The sequence below is a fragment of the Heptranchias perlo genome, chromosome 1 (assembly GCF_035084215.1).
Source record: "Heptranchias perlo isolate sHepPer1 chromosome 1, sHepPer1.hap1, whole genome shotgun sequence".
NCBI lineage: Eukaryota > Metazoa > Chordata > Chondrichthyes > Hexanchiformes > Hexanchidae > Heptranchias > Heptranchias perlo.
The window spans coordinates 197746353-197764266 of record NC_090325.1 but is presented as its reverse complement, the minus strand read 5'-3'; the positions used below and the strand labels follow the sequence as shown (position 1 = coordinate 197764266).

Below are 17914 nucleotides of genomic sequence, written 5' to 3'. Positions count from 1 at the left end.
TGGATAGCTCTTTTTCAGCTGGCATAGACATGATGGGCTGAATGACCTCCTTCTGTGTTGTAACTTTCTATGATTCTATAGTGATGCTGATTTTTTCACTAAAATTCTGGGCAGGCGGGATTTCATCCTGTTGTTGGGCAGTGTAGATTGGGCTGTGTGTTGTACAACACCTGGCCTACGACTAATGTCGCAAGAGTCAAAGGTTTGAAAAGGGGGTTCCAGAGTGTGGGACCAAGATGGATGAAGGTTCTGCCATCGATGGTGGAGCAGAGGAAGGGAGAAATGCGGAGTAGATACAGTTGGAAGAGTAGAGAGTGTGAACAAGACATGGGGCTTGAGGCTATAGAAGTGGGGAGGAATCCAACTGGAAGTGTTACATGTTCTACGAGTAACAACCCTCACCTTGGTGAGCACAAAGGAAAAGCAGAGAAGAGGGGAAATTCATTTTGGTTAGAATAGAGTGCATGCAGGTAAGTCATACCTTAGCTGTCATTATTGTAAAATCAGTGTCAATATAAGAACATAGGAATTGCTAGACGAGAAAAGACCAAGATCCATCTGGTTCGCCTTCTACCACTCTGGTAGTTGTATGATACAACGATACTGGAGTTGTTGACTAATCACTGCAATCAATCTCTATCAACAAACCCAGACATGACACGAGGAAACCCCAGTGGTGGAGAGCTTTGGGAACCATAGGTCCAAAGTCACCTGTTTCCCAACCCTGCTACACTTACCACATGTCATGGTTCGAATTACTCATCTATTGTATCCCAAAATGTTATTTTCTGAAAGCAATCTATCCAATTTGCATTTGAATGAACCAACATTATCTGCTTCTACTGTCGCCCTAGGGAAGTGTTGTCCAATAGAAAATACGCTGACCAGACAAAGGTGTGGCTACAGTGACACATGCACTAATTTTAGTTGAAAACGCCTTGCACACACTCACAAAATACAGGTAATTGTATTTCACATATATTTACTCAACAAACATTTACTCCATTCAGTAACCAAGGGAGTAAAATGGAATATTTCCAAGTTTGCTGACGACACAAAACTAGGTGGGGTTGTGAGTTGTGAGGAGGATGCAAAGAGGCTTCAAGGCGATTTAGACAAGTTGAGTGATGGGGAAATACATGGCAGATGCAGTATAATGTGGATAAATGTGAAGTTATCCACTTCAGAAGGAAAAACAGAAAGGCAGAGTATTATTTAAATGGTGATAGATTGGGGAATGTTGATGTACAAAGGGACCTGGGTGTCCTTGTACATCAGTCTCTGAAAGCAAACATGCCGGTACAGCAAGCAGTTAGGAAGGCAAATGGTATGTTGGCCTTCATTGCAAGAGGATTTGAGTACAGGAGCAAGGATGTCTTACTGCAGTTATACAGGGCTTTGGTGAGACCACGCCTGGAGTACTGTGTGCAGTTTTGGTCTCCTTACCTAAGAAAGGATATACTTGCCACAGAGGGAGTGCAACGAAGGTTCACCAGACTGATTCCTGGGATGGCAGGACTGTCATATGAGGAGAGATTGGGTCGACTCGGCCTGTATTCACTCGAGTTTAGAAGAATGAAAGGGGATCTCATTGAACCATATAAAATTCTGACAGGGCTAGACAGACTGGATACAGGGAGGATGTTTCCCCTGGCTGGGGGGTCCAGAACGAGGGGTCACAGTCTAAGGATACGAGGTAGGACATTTAGGACTGAGATGAGATATTTCTTCACTCAGAGGGTGGTGAACCTGTGGAATTCTCTACCACAGAAGGCTGTGGAGGCCAAGTCACTGAATATATTTAAGAAGGAGCTAGATAGATTTCTAGTTACAAAAGGCATCAAGGGGTATGGGGAGAGAGCAGGAAGATGGTATTGAGATAGAGGATCAGCCATGATGATATTGAATGGCAGAGCAGGCTCGAATGGCCGACTCCTGCTCCTATTTTCTTTGTTTCTATGTTAAAGCATTCACAGTGATCAAAAAACACTTAGCTTTTTGTCTTTCCATTTTACCAACAAACACACAAAAAGGTTAAAGTTCACATACATGCGCTGTGCGAATGTAAGAATTCCCAATCCTGGTGCTTAAAAAAAATTACTAACAAACGCAATTGGCCACATCTGGGTTCCTAATTAGCTACATGTGGATAGTATATTGGGAGCCTGTTCCATAGACTGACCACTCACTCCCTGAAATATTGTTTCTGCAGATTAGTTTTGAATTTACCCCCTTCAAGCGCAGGCCGTGAAGCTTGTCATGGTCAACATTGTCTAGTCCCTTTAGAATCCTAAAAACAGCAAACTTATCACCTCTCAACCTTCTCTTTTCCATTGAGAACGTGCCCAATTTATGTAATTTTCCAGACTCTTACTTTGCCATATATCTTCAGTGGATGATTGCAGAATGTTGACAGTAAGAGTTAGCTATATTTGCATGTAGCACTCAGCTCTACATTTTAACTATGCCTAATCTTTCCTGATTCTTACTGCTTAGACTTGGTAAATAGTTCAAGTGTGAGCATTCCTGACTTCTTTTGCACCTTTCAGAGTCATTAGAAAGTGGAAATTCTTTTTTATAGGACAATTAATTCTGCTATTCATCACAAAGTAAATTTTCATTTTGGTTTATTTGTATTTTGTTTATAAATAAATTGAAGCTCAGCGGCGAACTCGATAGTGGATATAGGAAATGGAAGTGGTCAGTGACATCAGGTGATTTTCTACTGATTTGTTTTTCCATGAACAATTGGCCACCTAGTCAGTGAAAGAATGCAACCCACACGGAACCAAATAACACGCCCACGACAGACTATTGCAGAACTGACTTTGAGGTTAGGAATGAGTGGGCAGTGTTCATAATCAACCATGGCAGTTTGTAGAGCTGTCTGATACAGTAATTCCAAGAACTAAAAGGGCTGGGTGACCCACAGTGCATTTGTGCAGTGAAGGCACAGCTCAGTTGTGTGTTGTTCTTTGGGTTGTATGAGGTCACATGATGAAGGGTTGATAGCAAGGAAGACAGGGCTGCAGTTTTAATTAGAAGAAGGATTGGGGGAAAAAAGGCAAGTGAGTAAATCATTGAAAAAGTAAAATTGAAATGGATTTTGGGAAAGAGCAGGGGAGTCGGACTAATTGGATAGCTCTTTTAGAGAGCCGGCACAGGCACGATGGACTGAGTGGCCTTCCTCTGTGCTGTATCATTCTATGAATTTAGGTGCAGTATCTTAATTTGATTATTTTCTGGTGGTGCATGCACAAGCCTGGCACATTCAAATTGACAGCATTAAAGTTTTACAAAAGTGAGAAGTGCTGCCAATGTGAAGACAGATTGCAAGACAGATGTGCTGCCAATGTGAGGACAGATTGCTTCCTAACCCCTGCCTGGAACTGTGTATTTTTATGGGCTGTTGTTTATATGACTGAAAAAAATTAACTACTCAAAAAGCTTTTATAATTTATTCAATTCTTACCTATGTGGCTCTGTTTGCACATCATGAAATGTCGTCTCTGATACAGGCTGATCGATCCAGGTCAACTACCATCTCTAAAGTTAGGAAACGCATAATTTTGTTTTGAGATACAATAAATTATCGATGTTCATACGGTAAAGATCTGAAACAATCTGATAAAGACGTTTGTACATTTACACTCCACTGCCGTGTGTCTAAAATTAGTGCTTGTGTTCTTTGGATTATTTATGTCATTTGGACTAATTAAAGAGTGCTGTTGGCTCATTATTTATTACACAATCTGGTAGATATGTGTGCATTGTCGCGCTGCTCTTAATCTATCGGACTAATTCCACGCTCCGAGTGGGAGCAGCACTTGCAGTGAAGTATCAGGACTCCAGTGGTAGGCTGTATTTCCAACCTGTGCTGCCTTCATGCTCCCCATTGCGAGTGAGGGGGTCACAGAATTAACCTTCATGCATTTCTATACAAATAATATACAGAGTTTTTAGTCAGCATGAACTTAGACATTTAATTAATAAATAACTAAAGGAATGTTGTTGCCATTTTTCCCTCCTTTAATGTGTGATATCTGCATTGGGTAGCATCTGGTCACCAAGTATATTGTAAAGCAAAAAAACTAAATACATCAGTTCTCCTCACCTCCGAAAAAAGAGCAATCTGTAGTACTGAGGGATGTAAAGATCCCATGGCACTATTCGAAGAAGAGCAGGGGAGTTCTCCCCGGTGTCCTGGTCAATATTTATCCCTCAACCAACACGTTTAAAAAAAAAACCCATGTTCTGGTCACTATCACATTGCTGTTTGCGGGATCTTGCTGTGCGCAAATTGGCTGCCACGTTTCCTGCATTACAACAGCGACTATACTCCAAAAGTACTTTGTTGGCTGTAAAGTGTTTTGGGATGTCCTGTGGTTGTGAGAGGCACGATAGAAATGCATGTCTGTCTTTCTATATATTTTTGAGATTAATTTTTTTAAATGAAAACTTATTAGTATAGCACATTTTCCTAGACTGTACAGCAAACTATATTTCTCTAGTCAGAGGTACATTTATAACATATGAAACAGAAATTATGATTTTATAGCTATGTCAAAACAGGTTCTCAAAACTTTTTAACTGATTTGGTGCATTAGGTCTTAAGACAAACAACCTTTATTCTTAACTAGCAAAGACCGTGTGGCATGTTCAGTGAGTCAGAGGCTACACTATCGCAAAGGAGGGGAGTGTGGGGGAGGACTTTGCAGTAAATGTTTTTTGATTGGTTCATGGACCACAAATGAATAGTCTTTTCTTTAACCACTGTTGGTATACAGATTGATGAATAAATACCACAATTATGTAAATAAATCTGTGTATGTAATTGGTAATCAGCTCTTTAACTTTATTGACTACCTGTTTTAGCCTGTGGCTTTTATATTGAACGCCAAAAAAGGTATTCTAGCGAATTCCGTTCTTGAAACGTTTCCAAACCATTGCAGTCGTCTTTCTTGGATCTTCTGTATAAGCGTTAATACCTGTCCAAGCCATGTTCTTATTATATCATTCTTGATTCTTTGAGTGCTGGATACAGCTAGTATTCCTCTCAAACCAACTCATCTTTGCTGTTGGTATGTTTTGTTTGTCAACTTTTCTCATGTTCCAACACTCCGATCCGTGTAATAATATCATAGAATCAAAGAAAATAGGAGCAAGAGTAGGCCATTCGGCCCTTCGGGCCTGCTCCACCATTCAAAATGATCATGGCTGATTGTCTAACTCAGTACCCTGTTCCCACTTTTTCCCCATATCCCTTGATCCCTTTAGCATTAAGAAATATATCTATCTCCTTCTTGAATATATTTAATGACTTGGCCTCCACTGCCTTCTGTGGTAGAGAATTCCACAGGTTCACCACCCTCTGAGTGAAGAAATTTCTCCTCATCTCTGTTCTACATGGCATACCCCGTATCCTGAGACTGTGACCCCTGGTTATGGATTCCCCATCGATTGGGAACATCCTTCCTGCATCTAGTCTGTCTAGTCCTGTTAGAATTTTATATATTTCGATGAGATCACCTCTCATTCTTCTAAACTCTAGTGAATATAGGCCTAGTCGACCCAATCTCTCCTCATCCCAGGAATCAGTCTGGTAAACCTTCGTTGCACTCGCTCCATGGCAAGGACATCCTTCCTCAGATAAGGAGACCAAAACTGCACACAATACTCCAGATGTGGTCTCACCAAGGCCCTGTACAACTCCAGTATGACATCCCTGCTCCTGTACTCAAATCCTCTTGCAATGAAGGCCAACATACCATTCACCTTCCTAACTGCTTGCTGCACCTGAATGCTCGCTTTCAGCGACTGGTGTACAAGGACACCCAGGTCACGTTGCACCTCCCGTTTTCCCAATCTATCACCATTCAGATAATAATCTGTCTTTCTGTTTTTACAACCAAAGTGGATAACCTCACATTTATCCACGTTATACTGCATCTGCCATGTTCTTGCCCACTCACCCAACTTGTCTAAATCACATTGGAGCCTCTTTGCATCCTCCTCACAGCTCACATTCCACCCCAGCTTTGTGTCGTCTGCAAACTTGGAAATGTTACATTTAGTTCCCTCATCCAAATCATTGATATATATTGTGAATAGCTGGGGCCCAAGCACTGATCCCTGCGGAACCCCACTAGTCACTGCCTGCCACCCGGAAAAAGACCCGTTTATTCCTACTCTCTGTTTCCTGTTTGTCAACAATTCTCAATCCATGCCAGTATATTCCCCCCAATCCCATGTGTTTTAATTTTGCACACTAACCTCTTGTGTGGGACCTTATCAAAAGCCTTCTGAAAATCCAAGTACACCACATCCACTGGTTCTCCCCTATCTACTCTACTAGTTACATCCTCAAAAAACTCCATTAGATTTGTTAAGCATGATTTCCCTTTCATAAACCCATGCTGACTTTGTCTAATCCCATTAATGCCTTCCAAGTGTTCTGTTATCACATCCTTTATAATAGACTCTAGCATTTTCCCCACTACTGATGTTAGGCTATGGGGATAACCATCGCTTCATAAGCTGTTATCTACGTTTTTACTGAAATGTCTTTAGCCTTCCATATCCTATTTAATCTCCCAAAAGCAGCAGAAACAAGTCCAATCCTTCTTTGGATGTCTTCTTCACAATTCCCATTCTCTGACACGAAGCCACCAAGAAATACAAACTTTTCCACCTGTTCTACTGCATCTCTTCTGACTGTAATCTGTAGATCTCCCTGATGCCTCACAAATGACATGACAGTTGTCTTCTTTATGTTATTGTGTAATCCAAATTTTCTACTCTTCACGTACACCTTGTCTGTTAGTCTCTGCAAATCTGTTTTAAACATTGCTATAAAGTCAATGTCATCAGCAAATCTGAGATTGTTTAAAGCCTGCTTCTACTAATGGTTTGTAAATAGTATTAAAGATATTGGATCTGACGCTTGTACTTTCAATATCAGTAAGGTGTATAATATTTTTATCTCATCAGTCATGTGATGTACTGCTTTAGTAAATTTATGGGTGAACTTTTTTCATGTTTAGCCTGCATAGGATTCCGGTAAACATCAGAAACCCCATTCAGGTCCTTGGCTTCCCATGTGAGCTCCTAGTCACTGAGAAATTGTTTACCATGGTCCCCAGAATGAAAACAAGGAGCATGGGATTGAGCTTAGACGAGTTAAGGTGAATGCACAGATCAGATATCATAACTTCATACATAGCCAGGTGATGGTTTGACATGTTCTGTCCAGGGAGTCAATCCAGACTGAAAACATTAAGGGGGCTTGAGCAGGGATTTGGTGGGAAAATCAATTGAGGATGTAGACAGTGAATGGTGTATTCTGTTTTTGAACTCTGGAACTGTCCAGATGAATTGAAATTGTTTTTTCCATTCCTGTACATTCCTGTGTTCCTAGGTAGTATAGACACGATGGGCTGAATGGCCTCCTCCTGGGCTGTACAATTCTATGATATACACTTAATATCAAACTCTATGGATAGTGAGAAGATCCAACTAGATTAGAGCAAACATCATTTTCTAACTTGTGGGGTCCTATCAGTAAAGTTTGATTATGTGAATGATATATAAATATGGAGAGGCACTCCATCAAGTATTCCCATCCGATTGATCCAACTGGAATAGTGGACAGTGGGTGAGTCTCTCGTGGCTGAGATGCACGTTGTTAAACAGATGGTGCAGCCGGGAGTGCTGGTCTGGGCGCTGGAATGTGCACCAACACCTGAGCCTTGGCTCAAGACATGGAGCAAAAATGTCTGTTCTAATAAGGAGGCTGACCAAGATGAGCAATTTAAAAATATTGGTTTCTCACCATGAAATGAATTAGATTTAAAACCTGACTAGTGCGGCATCACTGTTACAGCCTCACCTGCATTCCATCCTACCTCTGGCTCTGGGCTCCGGCCCTGGCCCCTGGCTCTGGGCTCCGGCCCTGGCCCCTGGCTCTGGGCTCCGGCCCTGGCCCCTGGCTCTGGGCTCCGGCCCTGGCCCCTGGCTCTGGGCTCCGGCCCTGGCCCCTGGCTCTGGGCTCCGGCCCTGGCCCCTGGCTCTGGGCTCCGGCCCTGGCCCCTGGCTCTGGGCTCCGGCCCTGGCCCCTGGCTCTGGGCTCCGGCCCTGGCTCTGGGCTCCGGCCCTGGCCCCTGGCTCTGGGCTCCGGCCCTGGCCCCTGGCCCCTGGCTCTGGGCTCTGGGCTCCGGCCCTGGCCCCTGGCTCTGGGCTCCGGCCCTGGCCCCTGGCTCTGGGCTCCGGCCCTGGCTCTGGGCTCCGGCCCTGGCCCCTGGCTCTGGGCTCCGGCCCTGGCTCTGGGCTCCGGCCCTGGCCCCTGGCTCTGGGCTCCGGCCCTGGCCCCTGGCTCTGGGCTCCGGCCCTGGCCCCTGGCTCTGGGCTCCGGCCCTGGCCCCTGGCTCTGGGCTCCGGCCCTGGCCCCTGGCTCTGGGCTCCGGCCCTGGCCCCTGGCTCTGGGCTCCGGCCCTGGCTCTGGGCTCCGGCCCTGGCCCCTGGCTCTGGGCTCCGGCCCTGGCCCCTGGCTCTGGGCTCCGGCCCTGGCCCCTGGCTCTGGGCTCCGGCCCTGGCCCCTGGCTCTGGGCTCCGGCCCTGGCCCCTGGCTCTGGGCTCCGGCCCTGGCTCTGGGCTCCGGCCCTGGCTCTGGGCTCCGGCCCTGGCCCCTGGCTCTGGGCTCCGGCCCTGGCCCCTGGCCCCTGGCTCTGGGCTCTGGGCTCCGGCCTCTGGCCCCTGGCTCTGGGCTCCGGCCCTCCGACTCCAGCCCCCCCCGGCTCCGGCTCCAGCCCTGGCCTCCGGCTCCGACCCCCTGACTCTGATCCTTCCCCCTCCCACCCCCCGGCTCCGGCCCTCAGCTCTTTGGCTTTTAGACTAGACTCTTTTCATTAGACTGCACAGATTATAAGAAGATCTGATAGAGGTGCTCAAAATTATGAGGGGTTTTGATAAAGTCAGTTGAGAAAAACTATTTGCAGTAGTCAGTGAGTCACTAACTAGAAAGCATTCATTTAAAACCATCACCAAAAGAGCGAAGCGATAGATGAGGAGGATCTTTTTCTGCAGAGAGTTGTTCGGATATGGAACACTCTGCCAGTAACAAATGTGGTAGCAGAATCCAGAATAGCTGTTAAAAGGGAAGTGAATGTATTTTTGGAAAAGAAAAATTAAAAGGGTGCTGGGAAGAGCAGAGGGATGGGACTAAGTAGATAGCTCTTTCAAAGAGGCAGCATTGGCCCATGGATCGAACAGCCTCCTTCTAACTTGTGAAACTCCAGCAGCTGATCTCGTCACACGTCTTCACTACATTCATTCTAATCCTGACCTTTCATTGTGACCTGTTCAAGTTTGGATGTACCTGGGCTCCTTTCTTACAAACAGCTGTACATGGAGGTGAAACCAGAATCCCATACTATTTAGTTATTTTCTGTGTACAGGTAAAGTATTGCTGAATAAAATGATGCATTCTATAATGTGCTGAGTTTTATTTCAAAAATGTTTTGTCAAATTAAATGTCTTGCAAAGCCATACATTATTAGATGATGTCATCAAGTCTTGCAAGCTACATCTTTGTTCTGCTGAAACATGATGAATGAAAGTCTCTTGTGTATAACCAAACTGAACTGGGGAGAATGATTCCCGACAAGCTTGGCCTGTCTAGCCAGAAAGTTGCTTAAAAACTCAGACCAAAATCACTTCCTGACTGGTGAATGTAGCCTTGGTTCACTTGAACCTGTACCTGTAAAGCTGTCACTACTTGTGTCGCTCATGTAGGTTATTTCTCAATGTTATGAGTTTTATCTCCCTGTTCATGTATCATTCCCCGGGTAGGAGAACCTGCTACCTGCTCTCTGCTAATGTTCCTTTCTATTATCGATTCATAGACATTACAGCAGAGAAGGAGACCATCAGCCCATCATATCTCTGCTGGTGGTAGTTCTTCAACTGGACTATCTACTCTGATCCAATTCCCTGCTCTTTTCCCGTTTCCTTTTATATTCTTCCTTTTGAAATACTAATTCTGTTCTGATGGGAATGAATGCGACCTCCTGGCTGGAATCTGCCTTCAACTTATTTTCTTTGGCCACTATTTATAGGCAAGTACTTTGACTCCAGTCAATTCATTTTCTGATGAACCAGCGGAGATTGGAAATGGACAGTGTAGCAAACACTGGGCACTAACCTGTGTCCTAACACCTGTTCCCCATCAGCCTCATTAACACCCTGCCTCAACCCATAAATCTGATTAACTATTGCCTGTAGTGGTGCTGAATTTTATTGGCTTGACACATTAATTTAGGTGCTTCCATGTTGCGTGTCACTGAGGGAGGTTGAATGTATACTTAGTTATACAATGGCGACTGATTGATATTCTCATTTTTCTAGATTCCTGTGGCACACTGTCTTGGAGCTCCTGCACAATACAAAAAGAAGTTTTGCTCTGTATGTAGAAGGCAGTTGGAGGAGAGTCCCGCAACTCGCTGTGAAGGTACAGAGAAATTCAGAATGACGAGTAATTTATCAGAATAGAATATCCTGGAACAGTAGTCTGTAAATGTGATGGATACGTAGGGAATAAAATATAAAACAGCCATCAAAAATGCAGACAGGTGATTAATTTCTGGTTTGTCATTTGTGAAGATTGATATTGTCAGAGCCAGAGACTAACACTCGATGAGTACCAACACTTTGAATCAAAGTGAACTTTTATTGCAGTTATTCAACAACAAGTGACACATTGCAGGATATTGTCAACATACGGAGATATAAATAAAACGACACACTATCTGCTTTGTGAATAATATAACCCAAGAAGTATGCTCTATAAGTGAATGAGTTGCTGATTCATTTATTTATTGTGAGATGTTTTTCTCCCTTTTACCCCTGATGTGTCTCTGCACCATTCACCTTCTCTGGTCAAGAAGTTGGTTTAGAGCCTTGATCCAGGACATTTGCCAGTCCTGCTTTATAACTGGGTGTTGAGAGAGGAGATTAAAGTTAGGGGATTCAATAATAGAGCATACTTCTCGGGTTATATTATTCACAAAGCACAGATGGTGTGACGTTCTATTTATGTCTTTGTATGTTGAAGATATCCTGCAATGTGTCACTTGTTGAGTAACTGCAGTAGAAGTTCACTCCTTAAGGTTCCTGGACTACCCACAAGGATGGCTAATTTCAGGGGATGTTCTTCTGAGGCCTGGTTTAAGGCAAACTGCTGAATCCTAGTTCCATTTTTATTATAAAATTGCAACAGGAAAGTGGTTCACCTTTGTATGAATAAGTCTGCTCTGTTCCACTTACGTTTGCTGCAGCGTTTCTCATCTGTGAAGCTTCACTAAGAGGCCAGAGCAGCATCAATGGAACACTTGATCTCCAGGAGAACTTAGCTAACACGGGGGAGTAGAATATTTGTGGGGCACAGGTTAATATTTTATAAACAGAAATTTTTGAGGAGGCAACAAGGAGGATCGATGAGGGGGTGCATTGGATGTAGTCTACATGGATTTTAGCAAGGCTTTTGACGAGGTCCACATGGCAGACTGGTCAAAAAAGTACAAGCCCATGGGATCCAAGGGAGTGCGGCAAATTGGATCTAAAATTGGCTCAGTGGCAGGAAGCAAAGGGTAATGGCCGACGGGTGTTTTTGTGACTGGAAGGCTGTTTCCAGTGGGGTTCCGCAGGGCTCAGTACTGGGTCCCTTGATTTTTGTGATATATGTAATGATTTGGACTTTTTTTTTATTCGTTCATGGGATGTGGGCGTCGTTGGCGAGGCCGGCATTTATTGCCCATCCCTAATTGCCCTTGAGAAGGTGGTGGTGAGCCGCCTTCTTGAACCGCTGCAGTCCGTGTGGTGAAGGTTCTCCCACAGTGCTGTTAGGAAGGGAGTTCCAGGATTTGACCCAGCGACGACGAAGGAACGGCGATATATTTCCAAGTCGGGATGGTGTGTGACTTGGAGGGGAACGTGCAGGTGGTGTTGTTCCCAAGTACCTGCTGCTCTTGTCCTTCTAGGTGGTAGAGGTCGCGGGTTTGGGAGGTGCTGTCGAAGAAGCCTTGGCGAGTTGCTGCAGTGCATCCTGTGGATGGTATACACTGCAACCACTGTGCGCCGGTGGTGAAGGGAGTGAATGTTTAGGGTGGTGGATGGGGTGCCAATCATGCGGACTGCTTTGTCCTGGATGGTGTCAAGCTTCTTGAGTGTTGTTGGAGCTGCACTCATCCAGGCAAGTGGAGAGTATTCCATCACATTCCTGACTTGTGCCTTGTAGATGGTGGAAAGGCTTTGGGGAGTCAGGAGGTGAGTCACTCGCCGCAGAATACCCAGCCTCTGACTTGCTCTTGTAGCCACAGTATTTATATGGCTGGTCCAGTTAAGTTTCTGGTCAGTGGTGACCCCCAGGATGTTGATGGTGGGGGATTTGGCGACGGTAATGCCGTTGAATGTCAAGGGGAGGTGGTTAGACTCTCTCTTGTTGGAGATGGTCATTGCCTGGCACTTGTCTGGCGCGAATGTTACTTGCCACTCATGAGCCCAAGCCTGGATGTTGTCCAGGTCTTGCTGCATGCGGGCTCGGACAACTTCATTATTTGAGGGGTTGCGAATGGAACTGAACACTGTGCAATCATCAGCAAATATCCCCATTTCTGACCTTATGATGGAGGGAAGGTCATTGATGAAGCAGCTGAAGGTGGTTGGGCCGAGGACACTGCCCTGAGGAACTCCTGCAGCAATGTCCTGGGGGTGAGATGATTGGCCTCCAACAACCATTACCATCTTCCTTTGTGCTAGGTATGACTTGAGCCACTGGAGAGTTTTCCCCCGATTCCCATTGACGTCAATTTTACTAGAGCTCCTTGGTCCCACACTCGGTCAAATGCTGCCTTGATATCAAGGGCAGTCACTCTCACCTCACCTCTGGAATTCAGCTCTTTTGTCCATGTTTGGACCAAGGCTGTAATGAGGTCTGGAGCCAAGCGGTCCTGGCGGAACCCAAACTGAGCATCGGTGAGCAGGTTATTGGTGAGTAAGTGCTGCTTGATAGCACTGTCGATGACACCTTCCATCACTTTGCTGCTGATGGGGAGTAGACTGATGGGGCGGTAATTGGCCGGATTGGATTTGTCCTGCTTTTTGTGGACAGGACTTAAATGTAGGGGGCATGATTATGAAGTTTGCAGATGATGCAAAAATTGGCTGTGTGGTTGTTAGTGAGGAGGAAAGCTGTAAAGTGCAGCAAGATATCAATGGACTGGTCAGGTGGGCAGAAAAGTGGCAAATGGAATTCAATCCGGAGAAGTGTGAGGGGAGGGCAAACAAGGCAAGTGAATACACAATAAATGGGAGGATACTGAAAGGTGTAGAGGAAGTGAGGGACCTTGGAGTGCATGTCCACAGATCCCTGAAGGTAGCAGAACAGGTAGATAAGGTGGTTAAGAACGCATATGAAATATTTTGCTTTAGTAGCCGAGGCATTGAATATAAGAGCAGGGGGTTTATGCTACAACTGTATAAAACACTAGTTAGGCCACAGCTTGAGTACAGTTCTGGTCACACATTACAGGAAAGATGTGATTGCACTAGAGAGGGTACAGAGGAGATTTACGAGGATGTTGCCAGGACTGGAGAATTTTAGCTATGAGGAAAGATTGGATAGGCTGGGGTTGTTCTCTTTGGAGCAGAGGAGGCTGAGGGGAGATTTAATTGAGGTGTATAAAATTATGAAGGGCCTAGATAGAGTGGATAGGAGAACCTATATGCCTTAGCAGAGAGGTGAATAACGAGGGGGGAAAGATTTAAAGTGATTGGTAGAAGGATTAGAGGGGAGCTGAGGTAAAATGTTTTCACCCAGAGGGTGGTGGGGGTCTGGAACTCACTGCCTGAAAGGGTGGTAGAGGCAGAAACCCTCAACTCATTTAAAAAGTACTTGGATGAGCACCTGAAGTGCCGTAACCCACAGGGCTACGGACCAAGAGCTGGAAAGTGGGATTAGGCTGCGTGGCTCATTTTCGACCAGCACCTACACAATGGGCCGAATGGCCTCCTTCTGTGCTACAAATTTTCTATGATTCTATGAAAAATGGCAAAACCCTCACCCGGCAAGATAAGTGTGCACAGATTCTTATTTTTTTTGATTATATGGCTTCTTTTGGGGAAAGATGGCCGTAGCTTTTGAGCTGTGCTGTTTGCAATCATTCCATCCCTGCCAATCTTTACATAGTGAATTCCACCTCTCTCATAGTTAAAATGCACTCAAGTATTACTCCAGGCTTTGCACCACTGAATGGTGAGAGGCAGAGGTTGTGAGATGTGAGACATGGTGTGAGATACGGTGTGTTCTAATCCACGCCAAGGTATTACTCAAAGATAGAAATAAAAACCGTGAGTGCTTGAAACACTCAGCAGGTCAGGCAGCATCAGTGGAGAGAGAAACAGATTTAACGTTTCAGGTGGGGGAGGTGTGGGGGCTGGTGCTTGGGGTGGGGGAGGTGTGGGGGCTGGTGCTTGGGGTGGGGGAGGTGTGGGGGCTGGTGCTTGGGGTGGGGGAGGTGTGGGGGCTGGTGCTTGGGGTGGGGGAGGTGTGGGGGCTGGTGCTTGGGGTGGGGGACGTGTTGGGTGTGGGGACTGGAGCTTGGGGTGGAGGAGGTATGGGCAGGTGTTGGGGGAGTAAATCCCCTATCGGTCCACGGCCGGTGGGGGGTCGGGGTGGGGGGTCCACACTACTGGGGTCTACCCACCTTTGTCCACCATTCCCAGGCCATGGGAACTTTCTCCTCTTTGCCAGATTTCCCGGGCTTCCCTCCCCCTCTGCTATTCTGCTGTAACCATCTACCTCCTCTGGACCCATCTTTTGTTTCTTTACTTGTCCCATTACCATCTTCCTTGCCTTGCACCATCATCCCTTTTGTCATTTAATCACTCCTGCCACCCAGCCTTTGTTTTTTTCCCTGCCCCACGTTCCCAGGCTCTGAATTTGCTTAAAAGCTCTCCCTTCTTCCAGCCCCCACACCTCCCCCACCCCAAGCTCCAGCCCCCACACCTCCCCCACCCCAAGCACCAGCCCCCACACCTCCCCCACCCCAAGCACCAGCCCCCACACCTCCCCCACCCCAAGCACCAGCCCCCACACCTCCCCCACCCCAAGCACCAGCCCCCACACCTCCCCCACCCCAAGCTCCAGCCCCCACAACTCCCCCACCCCAAGCACCAGCCCCCACACCTCCCCCACCCCAAGCACCAGCCCCCACACCTCCCCCACCCCAAGCTCCAGCCCCCACAACTCCCCCACCCCAAGCTCCAGCCCCCACACCTCCCCCACCCCAAGCACCAGCCCCCACACCTCCCCCACCCCAAGCACCAGCCCCCACACCTCCCCCACCCCAAGCTCCAGCCCCCACACCTCCCCCACCCCAAGCACCAGCCCCCACCTTCCCCCAATCCTGGTGCCTCTGGTGCAGACGAGTTCCATTACCAGAACCTGCTGTCTTGAGAAAATGGCAGTGGCAATTAAGATCTAAAGTTGTTAAACTCAAAGAATTAGTCAAATATCGAATTGATTTAATTCTTGAGGTGGTACCAGAGGGAGCTGTCCTCTGCTTTTGGTCAAACTGCTACTGATCTGGAAGTTTATGGTACAGAGACTGAGGGGCAAAGGTGGTAAAGTGTTCATTTCCCCCACACTTACCTTTAGCACAAAGGTTACCAGGAAAATGAGAGACTTCCTTTTAAATAATGGTGTTCTCCATGCTAGAGATAAGCATTAAACGTGAAACGAATGATGAAAGCCTAGCTTTCAGTGTCCGGCAGTGAACTCATGATGCGGTCATTCTGTTCACAGCATGTGTTGGATGACTGCCTAGACTGCGAAACTTTGTTTTTCTCGTTGTAACTTCCCTGTCCACATACTTGTAAAACCATCAAGGTTCAGTCTTGGGTGTTGAATATAATTTATGTAATATGTATGAAAGCACTGTGCTATTTAGCAAGTTCTAGCTTGTCTGCTAAACTCACCAAACAAGCTGAGCATATCTTGCTACTGTTATTGCTGTTCTAAAGGCATCAGTACTTAGTCGCCTATTCCCGTCACTAACAACTATTTCTTTGTTTTTTCCCATTTTAAAAAATATTTCCACAGCATAATTCAACAGTATTAGAATGTGAATGGATGAGTGAAGCTGACAAACCTGTTTTGACTATCCAAGATGTGTTTAAAACTCAGACCAGGGGACTTGTAGGAATTAAATGTTGCTCTAACTTTTCTGAAGTACGTCGAAAGGCGGTTTGTGTTCACTGATAGCCATTACCTGTGAATAACTAAATGCAGCCACAAAGATAAGTACAGATGAGGAGGCCACTCTTACAATGCTCATCCTTCCATAGAAATCTATGGTCCCCATCACCATGTCTGTCTCTTGAAATAACTCCAGAGATTTTCCCTCCACTCCGCTCCCATTCCATGTATTAATCACTCTTTGTACCAGGTGCATCCTGACATGAGTCCTGAACTTGCCTTTTACCAGCTTGGACCCATGTTCTCTTGTCCATTTTGGATCCAAGAAAGACAAATTGGATTTTTTTTGGTGAGTGACTAGGAACTCTGGAGGAGCAAAGGGATTTGGGTATCCAGGTGCACAGGTACAAAAAGCAATCAAAAAGGCTAATAAAAAGTTGGCCTTTATCTCAAGGGGCTGGAATACAAAGGGGAGGAAGTGATGCTTCAGTTGTACAGAGCCTTGGTTAGACCCCATTTGGAGACAGCATTCAGTTCTGGGCACTGTACCTCAGGAAGGATATATTGGCCTTGGAGGGGCTGCAGCGCAGATTCATCAGAATGATACCAGGATTTAAAGGGTTAAATAATGAGACCAGGTTGCATAAACTTGGCTTGTATTCCATTGAGTTTAGAAGGTTGAGGGGTGATCTAATTGAGGTGTTTAAAATGATAAAGGGATTTGATAGGGTAGATACAGAAAAGTTACTTCCTCTGGTGAGCAAATCCAGAACAAGGAGGCATAATCTTAAAATTAGTTATGGAGTGAAATCAGGAAGCACTTTTTCAAACAAAGGGTAATGGAAATCTGTAACTCTCTCCCCCAAAAGACTGTGAATACTAGGAGTCAATTGAAATTTTCAAGGCCGCGATCAACAGATTTTTGTTGGGTTAGGGTATCGAGGGATATGGGGCAAAGACGGGTAAATGGAGTTGAGGTACAGATCAGCCAATGGGCTTTCTTATGTGCAGCTCCAGATTCTTCATCATATTGTGGAATGACCATAACCAGGATGCCTTACATACCAGCTGCCTCATAAATCCCAGTGACTAAACATGTCTCAGTGATTAGTCATTAGTTTTAATATTTAAAGTTTAATAAACCAGTAAAGCAAAAAAGAAAATGAGTGCTAATCACTGACCCAACATTTAACCCCAGGTGGGTATTAATGTGATAAGATATTTATACCAACTCCTCAATCCAGTCAGACAAAACAGACTTTACGTATAAATATTTATCACTGTATAATTACTGCACTAGGGACCCATGTGTTACACTTTGTGATGAGTCCGGCTCACTGTATAAATGTCCTGTCACACTAGGACCCTTGTGTTACACTTTGTGACGAGTATAAATGTCCTGTCACTCCAGGACCCGTGTATTATACCCAATTTCTCATGAATTATTTGCTTACAGGTGCAGGAAAAACTATAATTTTGAAGTTTGCACTTGGCCAGTGAGGTGCAATGTGGACACAAAATGCTGATTTTGGCGCAGTTAGAGAGCAGATGCTTCACTTTTTTGCAAGTATCTCAGCCCAGAGATAGGGTTATGGCTAAACAGTGAAAAGTGCAGTGTGCTGAAGCAAAGCTAGCTTGAATGAATGTGTGTCTATCAAGCAATGG

At 45.6% G+C, this 17914-nt stretch overlaps 1 protein-coding gene across 1 annotated transcript in view; it reads left to right on the top strand.

Annotated features, from left to right (window-relative positions):
- LOC137331248 (diacylglycerol kinase theta) overlaps positions 1-17914 on the top strand; it is a 168239-nt gene that overhangs the window by 27781 nt on the left and 122544 nt on the right. The window contains exon 3 of the mRNA XM_067994908.1: positions 10402-10504. Within this exon, the coding sequence (XP_067851009.1) occupies positions 10402-10504 (103 nt within the window). The remainder of the gene's footprint in view (positions 1-10401; positions 10505-17914) is intronic.